Here is a 14824-nt window from a genome sequence, read left to right on the forward strand (position 1 = left end):
TGAACTTGTTGTAACTGCCATCTATTTTGTGCTTTGACTATGTCATCATCTGAGAATCACGCCGCCTTCATGGAGACCGGGTTCTTCTATAGAATCGATTTTGCGTTTGGAGTTAGCCAACCAGCAGTAGTGACAGACATGCGTCTTCCTTTTCCATGGCAGCAATTTTTCGGACTTTGAAGGTCATTTATGGTAGAGGAGGAATGTCGCTTGGCTCCTTCCCATCTCTGGCTGTCGCTCCGTCCAATAGCGCCGCTTTGTCCACCAATGTCACCGCAGTCTTCTTCTTCTTTATTTTCTTTGCTGTTCGGCTCCACCGGAACACTGTCGAATCACTACCTAGCCTCGCCGCACCACTCTTCTTCGCAAATCAGAACCTCTGTCACCTTCCGAACAACATCTGCAAGCTACTTCTTTCCCTATTCACAAAGCTCAGCCCCCGCCTCCAGCGCTCTGACAACCACTGAACCTTCATTCCCCTTCTCTATTTTTTCCCTCCTGTTTCTACATTCAGGTTATTCATCAAATCCCTTTTCAATTTTTTTTTATATTTAGTATTAGCTTTAGGTGGAGTTTGCGTACAACAACAGCTTTCATGCGAGTATTGGGATGGTTTCGTATGAGACTTTGTATGGACGGAAGTGCCAGTCTCCACTGTATTGGTACGAAGCTGGTGAAGCAAGTGTTTTAGGGCCTGATTTGATAGCAGAGATCACTGAGAATATCAAACAGATTAGAGCTAGAATCTTGACTGCACAGAGCCGACAGAAAAGTTATTCGGATCAGAGAAGGAAACTGTTAGAATTTGAAGCGGGTGAGCATGTATTCCTGAAGGTTACTCCTACAACTAGGATTGGAAGAGCGATTAAGATGAAGAAGTTGAATCCGAGGTATATAGGATCGTTTGAGATTTTGAGGCAAATCAGGCCGTGTGGCATATAAAGTAGCATTGCCACCGCATTTGTCTAACTTACATGACGTATTCCACGTGTCACAACTCCATAAGTACACGTCGAATGCGGCTCATATGTTAGAACCCAAATCAGTTGACTTTTCAAGTAATAACGGTGCGGATTGACGACACTAGTGTGAAGAAATTGCGTGGAAAGGAAGTTTTATTGGTTAAGGTAGTTTGGAAGAGAGCAGGAGTGGAAGAACATACTTGAAAATTGGAGTCCGAGATGTAAAAGAATTATCCTGAGCTATTCTCAGGTAATCACTAAATTTTGAGGACAAAATTTCTTATTGGGTGGGGAGAATGTAAGAACCGCGATTAATTAACCGCTTAAGTAAATAATTTAGTTGCCTAAAATAGGATCCAAAAATTTAGAATATTAATTATAAAATTTAAATATGATTTTTGGACTCAGTAGATTTTTTTGAGTTGGAAAATGTAATTTTCTGCAGAAAATTGCGTAAAAACGTGTACCGATAAATTAGTCGACAGTATCGGCTTAAATCTGTCTGGTACTATGAGAGAGCACTAAAAATAGTAGAAAAACTTAGGAAAATAATTAAAGTTGAAAATTGGGTGCTAATTCTTAAGGTTTGACCCAAAATTGAGGCAAACGGGCTAAAAACGCTAACAGATTGGATCGGACCCAAGTTGGGCCCCAGTCCAACACATATAAAACTCCAAACATAACCTATTCAACACTCAATACTCATAAACACAACAAACCCGGCTGCATAGAGAGAAGTGAGAGAAGAGAGCAAAATGGGATAATGTTACTATTCATCTTCCACTTCCAGTAGTCATAACTCGAGCTACGGTGCTCCGATTGGCGTGTCGTCAATGGCTACGCGAAGCTCTTGCCGAGTCCGTTAGTTTCATTTAACTTGTGTTGGTAAGATTTCAAAATTTCCTCTCCTTTCTGAAGCCTTAAGAAATTCAAAAATGTAGGTGTTGATTTTGAGTGAAATTTTGTGTTTTATTTGATTAAGTGGTATCTAAGGTTGGGCTATTAGTGGTTTACGCCCCAAACACCATCAAAAAAGGTAAGAAAACTCTTTATCTTGTAAATTTTTGAATTTAATGAGCCCTTGGTATTGATTTATGACAAATTATGTATGTCTAGCTTGAATTGTGAATTATTGGAGCTTTGGATAAGTTGTTGGTGATTGGAGGTTTGATTTGGACACAAATTTGGTGTATAACACATATTAGGAATATGTCAAGGTATGGTTTCGATTTTTTCTATATAATATATAATATTTCTAGACACTTAGGCTAGTGGACCTTAGGATAGGATTGAATTTGGTTGCTGACAATTGTTAAATTGATAATATGTGATGATATTAATGCTTGTGATGGTTTTGACGATTTGTGATGGGAATTATTGATGTTGAGGTTGAATTATTGTAATTATGAGAATTTTTGATGTGGTATGATAAATGATGCTTATGAGTGGTGAGATTTTGTTCAAGTTGTTAATATTGGAATATTGATGTACAAATTGTGGAATTATTGAATTTATGGAGGAGGAGTTGATTGATATAGGTGTTGAATTGGTTAAATTGTGATGGAAAGGTAAAGTATAGCATTTAGTAGTATTTTATGGTGAAATTGAATGAGCTTTGACTTTGTTTGGTTGTGAATTTTGGAAGTTGAGAACCTAGTTAACTTTTGGTAAAAACTAATTTTTGGTGTACTTTGATAGATCATAACTTAAGTCTCAATTTTCAAAATTGGTTGAAATTTATTTTAAATTAAAGGTTATTTTAAGAGCTTTAAATTGATATAAAGTTTGAGGAAAATAGATTTTTGTAGAGAAAGTTATGAACATTTAAAGTTTGGTGCTTAAAATTAAAATTCTGCAGATTTGAAAATTTTCGAAGTCTGGTGAGGGTTACGTACATGACACAGTGCACGTGACGCGGTAATTCCATTTGGGTTGGGCATCTCGCGTATGCGGGCACTGCATGCCACGCGAGCTATCAGAGTTTTGGCCATTGCGTACGCGAACTTTAACATGCGACGCGAGTAACCCATTCGGGTTGGGACACTCGCATACGCGAGCAGGTGGTTGCATACGCGACCACCCATTTTTCAACAGCATGCGTACGCGAGGCAGGAGCTTGCGTACGCGAGACCCCTGTTTTGCTGAAAAATGATTTTCTTCGTTTTCAAGGATTTTCTAACTTTCCAAACTTCCTTAAGTTGCAGTTCAAGAGTAATATCTTGTAGTTAGGCCTAAGGACTAATAGAGGAGAATTAGTGACTTAAATAGGTGAATTTGACATGAATTTAGAAGACAGAACCATAGATTTCTGGAGTACTGAGAAAGAATTTTTTTTGTGAGATGACGGAGTACTGTAATAACGATGGATATGATGAATTGTGGAATTATAGATTGATGATGGGTGAGATGAGTCTGGGACTCAAAGTAAAATGATGGCCTTACTGAGTATTGAAAATTATTTCTAAAAATCATGGATATATTGTTTTATACTGAGACTATTTTATCTGGCAAAACCGGTGGTTAATCCCGCTTGTCAAGGTCGCGGTGGCGGCGTAAGGATGGTGGTTAATCCCACTTACGTTGAGATATGAGTTATGTGGCAGAGTATCCTGCTCGCATCCTTTCGGATCACAAGAGTGTGCAGGCACTATATCTTGGACCGTGTGTCGGGCACAATATCCCAGGGGGTTCCCATTTATCGTGACCAAAAGGCGACATCTCCATGGAGATGTGTCGGGTTGGCAATTGAACCAATAATGTGATATCACAGCCAAATAGGACAGAAATTCATCATGTGCATCTTCTATCTGTTTACTTGCTTTGCCGACTTGAATTGCTTGCCTAATTTTATAACATGACTATTTGTTTCTTGAATTTCTTGATATACATGTTATACTTGTGCTTTACTTGCATTGTTATTACTTGTGTTTTCTACTGGGATTGAGGAGGTTTGAACGGCGGTGGTGATGGGATCGCATGGAGGTTAGGCTGGCGAAGGCTGTGGGACAGCGGTGCAAATGTTAGAGTAGAAAATCCCTAAGTTATATTCTCCTATTTCATTATGGTTTTAAATTTATGGTTTTAAGTTTTAGTTATGCTTTAAGTTGAATCTTATGATTGATATAAAGTTCTAGGATTACCTCTGGCATCCTGGAGTCTTATATCTTATATTACTGGGCATTGCTACCCTATTGAAATCCTCCAGTTCTCATACCATATTCTGTTGTTATTTTTCAGATGCAGGTCGTAACCCATCTTGGTGAGTTTTGAGACAGTGATAGAGCGAAGGATCTTGATTATCATTTGAAGTCCTTTGATTACTTTTGTTTTAATTCTCTCACTTTTGTATTTATATTTGCCTTAGAGACTTACTTTGAGAGATATATATTATATATGATGGTTTTACTTTTAAAACTCTTTATGTTTGTATATAACTAATTGGCCTCAACTATGCGGGCTGAGGCTAGTTCTTTATGATTATTATACTCGCATATCTATTTATGTTTTCTTATCTTGTATCTATATCTTGTGCCTTAAGTTTGTAGCTTTATGTGAACCTTTCGCGCTTTTGTAACTCTATTTTTGAGCTTATTCCTTCATCGGGCTTCTAGAATTACTATCTCTTTATATATATAATATCGTAAAAGCCTTAGAACTGTCGTAACCTTTGATTATCCTTTACTTTACGGCATGAGGTAAGGCTTAGGATAATTAGGGTGTTACAGGTATAGTGGACCAGGCATTCATCATGGTCCCTAACCCAAACTACGTGCCTCCTACCACCTCGACGACACCGTCTCCATCCGCTTAGGACTCAACTACCTCGGCCACGCCTCCTCCGGTGACAAACACTATGGTGCTGGAATCATTGCACAGATCCTGGCCAGCTGATGTCCCTCCAGCTCTCCCATCCCACGGATGGCCATTTGACCCGACGGCACCTCGAGATGAGTACTATTTTAACTCTTTTATATGCAAACCATTTTAGTTAGTGAGCTTAATTTAGTTAACTCAATGTTCTAGTTTTAGTGGATTTAGTTATTAAGATAGGTTTGATTTAGGTTAGTTTGTTTAGGTTTGTTAAAAAATATAGGTTTGATAAGAACTGGTTCAATTGTGGCTGTGAATGAAGATTGAATGTGTGAATTGTTAGTTTCATAAATGTGAAATTGAAATATGATGAATTAATTCCTGAAATATGATGAATTAATTCTTGAAAAATGGTTGGTTTCATGAATGCTGAGGAAAGATTGGTGGACTGTTGTGATTGGGGGAATCCTTGAAGGGTGGTTAAATCCGAGTTTTAGGGGAGTTTTGCCAAAATTTCTAAAAAAACATAAATCCTAATAGTACTTTATGATTGGTTTGTTTATGAATCATTGATAGGTTTGCGCCGACAACAATGCATGTACTCAGGAGATGACTGATGTCATCAGGATGATGTACGACCATTCATGGCCGAGCTATAAGAAGGCCCCAGCTAATATTAGAGACCGATGGTTTCAGAAGTGGGCGCTAAAAACTAAACATTCACAATCATGATCTAGTTTATATCTTTTATTTTGCTTACCACATTAGGTTTCGATTAATTAATTTTAAATGTTTCTTTTGTGCAGGAGAAATTTATATGGGACAGGCAACACGATGTCGCCATCTGCAAAACTTTTTACCATCGGATGGGCAGGCGGCTGCAATAGATGATGGAGGTGGTGCGCGAAATTGAACTCCGCAATATTCGCACAGATCGACTGGCAAGTGCACCAGGTCGTCCAAGTAATATCTCATATGAGTGAGGATTGAATTTCACGAGGATTGTTGGATTCAGCAAGTAATGGCAATCTTGCAGATCTCAGTCAGGCGATTAGAAAGTTTTGATTTTTGAGAAAATGCATAAAGATAGAAATAAAAATAGAATTACTTGATTGGTGTGAGATTAAAGATGATAAAGAGGTTGAGGTTTCGGAGATGCTTTATCTTTCTGAATTAACTTTTCCTACTGTCTACTTCAATGTGAATGATTTATTCCATGGCAAGCTGTACGTGATTAACGCCGATGCTAATGGTCATCAATCTCCTCTACTTCAGGTGAACGCCGGTGCTAATGGTCATCCAGTTTGAACAAGGGTGAAGCTCCTACAGTACAGTCCCTTGGTGATCCTACTCAAAATGCCACAGACAAGGTCAGATCTTCCGAATCAGAGAATGCTGCTTTACAATCCCAGCCTATACCACAAAGGCCCTAATCGCCCCAACCTCGGCTGTACTGATGTCTCCAAGTACCCAACAAAGTTGTGGATTAGCCGTCTAAGAGATGTATAATCAAGCTTGTAATTCAACACTTTCTTGCTACATAATCACATGAACCCATATAGAATCGGGATGACAGCTACGTTACACTCCCAATTCATTGGTTGAAGAATGAAGATACATCTTGGAATGGAATCAAACAGAGATTGAAATAGAAACAGTAATAGTATTAATCCATGAAAATCAATAGAGCTCCTAACCTTAACCTAGGAGGTTTAGCTGCTCATAACTTTTTAAGAAAATACAATGAGAGGTTCGAATGAGGCAAAGATCCCTAACAGTGGTGATCTTTGTTATATTTATACTAATCTAGTGACTAAGGATTACAGAAATATGACAGACTAGAGTCTTTAGTGCGAAAATCTACTTCTGAGCCTGTTTGATGAGTATTTGGGCTGAGCTTGGGTGACTTCCACGAGTTGGCACTCCCCTAGGGGCGTTGGACGCCTGGCTTGCCCCCTTTTGGGCATTGGACGCCAGACAGAGGGTGAGTGGGGCATTAAACGCCAGTTTTGGACCTTTATTTCAAAATTGAAGTATAAACTAATATATTTCTGGAAATCCCTGAATGTTAGCTTTCTAATGCATTTGAGAGCGCGTCATTCGAACCTCTGTAGCTCTAGGTATTCTCTTTCGAGTGCAAGGAAGTCAGATTTTGACAGCATCTGCAGCACTTTCTCTGTTTCTGAATCGAATTTTTCTAAAACTTGCCAGAATCACCCCAAAATCACCTAAGAGCATAGGAAAAGATCCAAAACTCAAAGTAGCATCCAAAAAGTGATTTTTACACTAAAACTCAATAGAACTTAACCAAACATGACCAAAAACATAAGAAAAATAGTACTAAAAAGTGTATAAAATATCTGCTCAGCAGAACACCAAACTTAAACTATTACTTGTTCTCAAGCAACCAAAAGAAAAACAAGGATAACATGAGCGGAAGAGGAAAATACAACAAGTATCATGTGTTAATGAAGCTTGGTTCCAATTATCTGAATGAGGCTAGTAGCCTTTTACTTCTGAATAGTTTTGGCATCTCACTTTCTTTTGAAGTTCAGAAATATTGATATTCCTTGGAACTACAATTTGGATAGTATTCTTGATTTTCTTAGTTTAGTTTTTCTTGATTCTTGAACACAACTTCTCTTTGAGTCTTGGCCGTGACCCTAAGCGTTTTGTTTTTCCGTATTACCACTGGATATATAAACGCCACAGACACTTAACGGGGTGAACCCAATTGGATTGTGATTCAATTTTGATAGAATCTCTCGACAGTAGTGTCCAGAGTTTTTAAGCACACTCTTTTTGCTTGGATCACAACTTTAACCGCTCAATTTCAAACTTTTTACTTGACACCTTCACGCCACATAGGGAAACAGCTCATTTGAACTTTTAGGCCTTTTTTATTGTGAAGCCCTCCTAACCATACGGCTTTATTTTACCGAGTTCTTTAGAGAAAGTTGTCTCGCATCTTAGGTATTTTCTACTTATCCACTGGTGTCGATTTCAAGTACAGATACTTTTTTATTGAAGGTCGTTCAAGCTTTTTATAGAAGTATGATTCCGCTTTTTAAACAAAGTTCTATGGTCGGTCCGTGATCTCAAAAGCATGTTTGAGGTGATCTCGTAATTTCTATAGGATGGAGACCATGGGTCAGGTGTGTAGTTACTGCTCTATTATTTTTATTTAATTATTTATTTAAATTAATGTTAAGACTCTAGTTCTTAGCTACTGATTCTTGTCCTACTGCTGATTGCTCTGTATTCGGCAATCAAATCTAAAAGCCAGTCTATTTAATTGAATAAATGATGATCGAAAAAAACAGAAGAACAAGGAAAAAAAACACACTGAATAGCTTTTTAGTTCTTAGTACAAATCAGAGGTTATTTAAGATTTTCTTATTTGCATTTGGATATACTATTCAAATTATACTCGAAAATTTATATTATTGTTAATAATAATTTCAAAACATAAAAATAAATGACTACTTGACTTATAATTTAGTTTAACTTTTTGTGTAAATATTTAGATACTAGACACAATCAGTGGCGGAACTTGAAATAAAATTTTGGGGGGCCAGATAGAAGATAATTATCAAAATATTTTTTATATGGACTCCATTTAAGATAAGCTCGTCTAATTTCATTTCTCTGATTTTGGTGGCATTGTCAAATTTAAAGCCGTTTTTCAGTGTCTCGTTCTAAAGAATTAAGATCAAACTCATCAGATGCAACTCTTTAAACATTTGAAGGTTGTATCTCACTTTTTTGGTGATTCATTAAAGTAGAAAAACTATCTACAGGGGTTGATATTGTAAAAATTATATGTTCTCCTTCTTGAATATTAGCCTTTCTCTTAAAAATGCATCAATTCTTTGATTTTTCATGATTATTTTATATAAAAATTTGAATATATATCCTGTAAAATATGTAAAAAAGAAATTATAAGGATAAATATTAAAATTTATAATATTTATTGAATTTTGTATCAATTTATACAAATACAATAATATCAATACTTATTGAATATTCTACTATTTTTTATCATATAAAAAATTAAATTAAATAAAAAGTAAAATATATAATAATATTAAATTACATAAATAAAAAATACCTAATTTTTTATATTTGAACTCAAAAATAGAAGGAGTGTTACTTATTGAATAGAGAGCTGCGAAATGTGAATACACTTAGTTCGGTCCAAATCTAACAAGATTTGAATGTTTAAAACTAAAAACTATTGTGCAATAAAAGCAAGAGATAAAGATTAAACTTTGATATTTTAAATCATAGTAAAGTATTTGAGCCAACTGAACTATTTTTTATTTTCTGAAAAAATACTATTAATTTTTTTAACAAAACGGCCCCCTTATCTTAACTAAGCTCTACCCCTGGACACAATTTTAAAAATAAAAATATTATTTTTTTAATAATATTTACAAAAAATCATATTAAAATATAATTTTTAAATATTTTTTAAGAATATATATTTTATATTTAATTATTTTTATTATTTTTTGTCACCCTTCTCTGGGTATTTTTTATTTTAGAGAATTTAGGAAAAGAGGAAAAGACTTTGAAGCCTTAAACTCTGTTGAAGAGTTTTATTATTCGGATAACAAGAGATTTAGAGATTTTTATTAGCACCGCAAAATTTTTTAAACTCCTCATTTCCAATTTTCTCCAAGGTGTGTTCATGGGTGGAGGGGAAGAAAAGAAGGGAAGGACTTTTAAGAAGTTTTGAATATTTACTATATCTATTTTATAATTTTATCATTTATTAAAATATTATATATACAAAAGTAAACAACGATTGTATTATAAATTAATCACTAAATTAATTATTTCGTATAAAATAGTGCACACACAATATTTTCAACAAATAAAAGATTAAATGGTAATACGATAATTTATTAAAGATAAAATAGTAAATTTAATTGAAATTCAAATAAAAGCATACGGGTTAAAAAAAGAGCTGTCTATAGATTGTGATATTTGGAATTAAATTAGAAAAATATTACATTTTTATAATGTAAGAAATCCTAATCATGTAATTCACTAAAGAATTTTGTAAAAAAAGGAGTTTTTCTCCAAATATATCATAAAAAAAATTATTAAAAATATTCATAAAATTTACGAATATTAACAAAAGTACATATAAATTAAAAAAATTAACGATTAATTTATGAAAGATGGATTTCGTACGATAAAAATATACAAATCTTAGTTTTTTGTTGATTTTTTAATAAAATTTTTAAACTACTCTATCCTCAACCTCAACTCACTTTTTCAACCTTTCATAACCCAACCTGCACCATTAAAAGTACCATTGCCATGGAGTTCAAAACTACTCCTACAATAGACCAAGTCGAAATCAATGGTGGTGGTAGTGGTATAAGAGAACTTTGACCGATTCTTAACAGATAAATTCAGTATGGTGAACTCTTTTTTATTTTTTTATCACATCCCTTCACCCAAAGAAAACCTCTAAATTAAGGGTCAAAAAAAGGGAGAAAACAACTGAAACGATTAAAAATTATTCTTTTATGGTTCTTTCTCTAATTCTTCGTCTGTATTGATTGATTTTTTTATTAATCTTAGCGCTGCAATCCTCTGTCGCGTTACTATCCAGAGCTCTCCCACTATAAATGTTCATTTCTTCTGTTGTAGGAATAGTTTCAAATTCTATGGCAATAGTTTTAAAGGTGCATGTTGGGTTGTGGAAAGTTAAAAAATGAATTTAGATATTCTAAATTTTGAATTTTCACTTTAGAGGATAAATTGTGATCTCTCATCCTTCAGTGGGTTCTCTCTCATATTTTCTGTTGGTCCCACCTATGAAATAAATAGGAAGAGATCACATTTTACCTTCTAAAGTGAAATTCAAATGTTAAAAGATCCAAATTTCAAAATTGAGTTGAGATTGAGAGTGGGGTAGTTTGAGAATTTTATTAAAAAATAAAAAAATAGGATTTGGATACTTTTGTCATACGAAATCCATTTTTTATGGGTACATGGTTAATTTTTTTAGTTTATGGGTATTTTTGTCAGTATTCGTAAACTTTACGGGTACTTTTGGTAATTTTTTATATAATAATCCCGCTACGTAATCAACAAAGATTTTACCAACTTCTGCCAACTCTTGTTTATGACTGTATTTAATAAAAGTGTCTTTGTGGATATGTCTAATAAAAATGTCTTTTTTATGGTTGTATCTAATGAAAATGTCTTTGTGGATGTGTCTCTTTATACATATCAATACTAATTGTAATTAAGATATAATAATCAATCAATCCCATTACGTAACCAACAAGGATTCTACCAATTTCTGCCAACTCTTGTTTATGGCTGTGTTTAATAAAAATGTCTTTGTGAATGTGTCTAATAAAAATATTTTTTTTATAATTATGTCTAATAAAAATATCTTTATGACATGCTAATTGTAATTAAAATATATTAATTAAGAAAAAGTATAAGGAACCAAAAGCTTATGAGCCAAAAATTAAACAAAACTACATTAATTTATATTCATAATTAATTAATTTTAATTTTTTTAAATTTAAAATTTAAAAAAATTTAAATTGATTAAGTAAATCTAATTAAAACCTATAAAAACTTTCCTCTTTTCTCTCACATTAATCTATCCACTTCTAACAATCATAAATTCGAAAAATATATAAAAGAACATCCTTTTAATATAAAAAAGAAACATTCTGATACTTAGTAAAAGAAACATCCATATATATTAACTCGTAGAATTTTTTAATTTATCCAAAGATATTTGACTGGATTTTGGCTGATATGCTTTTGATTCCTAACTTTACTCATTAATTAATTATTGTTTATAATAAATTAATAAGTAGTATATTGGTACCTTATATTTTTCTTTCTCCTAGTAAGAACTTAGTTATCCCCTGTTCTGTTTCAGTAAATAGATTCAATTGAAACGAATTACTACTTAACCAGTACAGAAGCAAGATCCGGACAACACCAGATAAGAATAGAAAACATAAAAATTTAAACAACAATTCAAATCCAACCTTCAAATTAAGCATAGATATTATACGGTAACAAGAACAGAACAACTCTAGTAATCATCATTACCCCACCAATTATTACACCATTAGCATATGAAAACTACAATTACTTACTCATCAAGTGAAAATAACAGCAATGGGACTCCTCACGGAATGCTTATCAGAAACCCACTCTATAAAACCTTGCGCCGTAGATGAAGCACTAATAGTTTCTCCTGTTTTCCGAGTAAACGTCACCGAGTACCTCGCCGTCTGTTGCTCGCCGTTGAACACAAGAATCTGCGGTTCCACGCTAACATGTACACTGGCCGGGGGAACAACTTCCACAATATAATGCGAATCAGCTGGACCAACATTCATAACAGTTCTGTTGTAGGTCTTAGGGAAATAATCAGCAGATCCCAACACAATCGAGAAGGAAGGATAGTTCAACTCTGTAGCCTCAATCTTTTTTATCAGGTCGCAATTCACAGGCTTATGCGTAACCAGCTGAGCCATTGTGCTGGTGAAACCCAATCCACATAAATAAGCAGCGTAATCATCAAGCATAATATCATAAACCAGTCCAGGATCTTCGGCCTTGGAAGGGTTGACATGGCCGGCTCCAATGGCGAACAAGCTCGCAGGACGTAACTTCTCGTCAGGAATGGGATCACCTTGAAGGTTTGTTGTGTATGCCGTGGTCATGATTGCAGACTTAACAACAGCAGGTGACCAATGAGGGTGAGAGCTCTTAAGCAATGCAGCAACGCCACTTATGTGAGGACAAGCCATTGATGTGCCTGACATGATTGAGAAAGCTGGTGGTCTTCCATTGTAGCTAGTTCTCCAATCGGCCGAAGAAGCTAGAACATTCACTCCGGGCCCTATAATGTCAGGCTTTAAAAGCCCAGGACATTGCCTGCTCGGGCCTCTTGATGAGAATGAAGCAACAACGGGTGCAGACGTGTTGCCTGTGATAGTTCCTTTGAACAATATTGTGGCCTTAGGGTCCTTGCATGAGTCTATGTAGCGCATGATTTGCAACCCTGAAGCATGGCTCACATGTGTAACAGGAAGAGGGTACGTTTCTTCAGTTGAAAGGGTATATCCACATGGATCACTATTGGCGAGAATCATTGCAGCACCACCAGCACTTTTTACGGCTTCTGCTTGCTTATACTTCATTGTGTTCTTCCCGTTAACACACACCACGATCTTTCCTTCCACTTTCATACTCTCTAATAGACCTTTGTTACAGGGTGCTCCATTAAGATGAACCAGAGGGTTGTAATCATTCTTGAATAGTTTTGATTCGTAAAGAGACTCACCATCATACTCTGCACCATTTCCAAGCTTGACTGATGCTACTATTCGTCGATCCATAGTGCTTGCTCCTACGGTAAATATCCATGGAGCATCGTTCACAACCGTGCTTGATTCAGGACCTTCATTACCGGCTGCAATGGTGACAAGAATCCCCTTCTGTGTTGCTCCAAAACTACCGATCGACATGGCATCTTCGGAGAACAATTTAGACTCTCCGGCTAAGGAAACAGAGATAATGTCAACTCCATCGTTAATTGCAGCATCGAATGCGGCTAGAACAGAACCTTCACTGCAACCAATCATGCTGCACGCTTTGTAAATGGCTAAATGAGCATGAGGAGCCATGCCAACAGAAGTTCCGTTGGCATGGCCAAGAACATTAGCATTTTTCACAAAACTGCCAGCAATTATGCTGGCAGTGTGGGTGCCGTGCCCGATGTCATCGAAAGGTGGTACGGGCGCGGCCTCAGACATATAAGTGGACCCGACGGTGGTTATTGCCCCAATTATTTTGTTGTTGCAGCCTTTTCTAAAGTGACACTTGCCTTTCCACTTAGCCGGTGGCGGCGACATTCCTTCGTCGTTGAAGGAAGGATGAGAAGGCGATATTCCGGTGTCAAAAACTCCAATGATCACACCTTTCCCAAGGTTGGTCTCTCTCCAAAGGCCTTCTTCTGGGTGCAGTCCCAAGAAGGCAGGAGTGTGAGTTGTTTGCAGCTGCAGCATCTTTTCTTCGCGAATCATGAGAACACCATCTTTGTTGGCCATGTGCAGTGCTTCATCTTTGGTAAGTCTTGCTGCAAAAGCATAACCAACGTGTCGATATGCATGAAGCATTCGCGTTTGGCTATTTAAACTTGCAGTATCAATGGTGGAAGATGGCAAGAATGACTCGTACCAGCTATGGAGATTGTTGATGTTATTATTGCCTTCTAATGATGAATGGAACCATATTCTACTTTCTGGCTTCTTAACATGAACAATGTATGTTCGAAACTCATTTCCTTCTTCGCTAGCTAACCTTTGAGACAGTGATGAGGGAAAAAACAAGATTACATTGACGACAAAGACTACTAACTTAATAGCCATCATACTGGCAACTACATTAAAAACCTTAATTCATGCAAGTTATATATACCAAAACCTTAGTTAGTGTTTAGGTTTTGTGCACAACATTCATATATATATATTTTATAGTCGGGGTCCCTTGGGGATGGAGAAAGGGTATACGTGAAAGGTAAAATTTGGAACTTGTTTGCATATATTATTGGAGGCATAAAGGGATGAATTTTGTGTAACTCGAAAGGAGAGGGTTAATGATGAATTTAATAGATTTATTTTTATTATAATAAAATTTAAGTGCCGTCTCATATTTTGTAAAAGGTAAAGTATTAAATTAGTTTTTTATGTTTAAAATTAATTTTGTTTTAGTTTTTAAAGTTTAAAATATTTTATTTAAATTTAAAAAATTTTTATTTAACTTTAATGTAGTTCTATCGTGAATCTAAAATTAATAAATAATTAACAGAATATCCTATGTGGTAGCCGTGCAAAAATAAAATCAATAATTTAAAAAAAACGTGCAAACTCAAAAGGTATAAAATTAGTTGTGGATACATCTCTGCGAGTTGCTAGTCTTAATTTAAACACATAAAAAATATCGTCGGAAACTTATTTTCTGCGAAAAAATTTGCCAACGACAATAAGAAC

The 14824-nt window shown here is 35.3% G+C and overlaps 2 protein-coding genes across 2 annotated transcripts; one reads left to right on the forward strand and one right to left on the reverse strand.

Annotated features, from left to right (window-relative positions):
- The first annotated feature begins 609 nt into the window (after positions 1-609).
- On the forward strand, positions 610-5663 carry LOC140184829 (uncharacterized). Its single transcript, XM_072238011.1, has 4 exons — positions 610-890; positions 3353-3386; positions 5349-5461; positions 5579-5663. Exons 1-4 carry the CDS (start codon positions 610-612, stop codon positions 5661-5663), a joined length of 513 nt encoding a protein of 170 aa, XP_072094112.1.
- A 6122-nt stretch (positions 5664-11785) lies between these two features.
- LOC112800854 (subtilisin-like protease 1) lies at positions 11786-14276 on the reverse strand. Its single transcript, XM_025843268.3, has one exon. The coding sequence runs from the start codon at positions 14204-14206 to the stop codon at positions 11924-11926; it is 2283 nt and encodes a 760-aa protein (XP_025699053.1). The 5' UTR covers positions 14207-14276; the 3' UTR covers positions 11786-11923.
- Between the last annotated feature and the right edge of the window lie 548 nt (positions 14277-14824).

The sequence above is a fragment of the Arachis hypogaea genome, chromosome 5 (genome assembly GCF_003086295.3).
Source record: "Arachis hypogaea cultivar Tifrunner chromosome 5, arahy.Tifrunner.gnm2.J5K5, whole genome shotgun sequence".
Classification (NCBI taxonomy): Eukaryota; Viridiplantae; Streptophyta; class Magnoliopsida; order Fabales; family Fabaceae; genus Arachis; species Arachis hypogaea.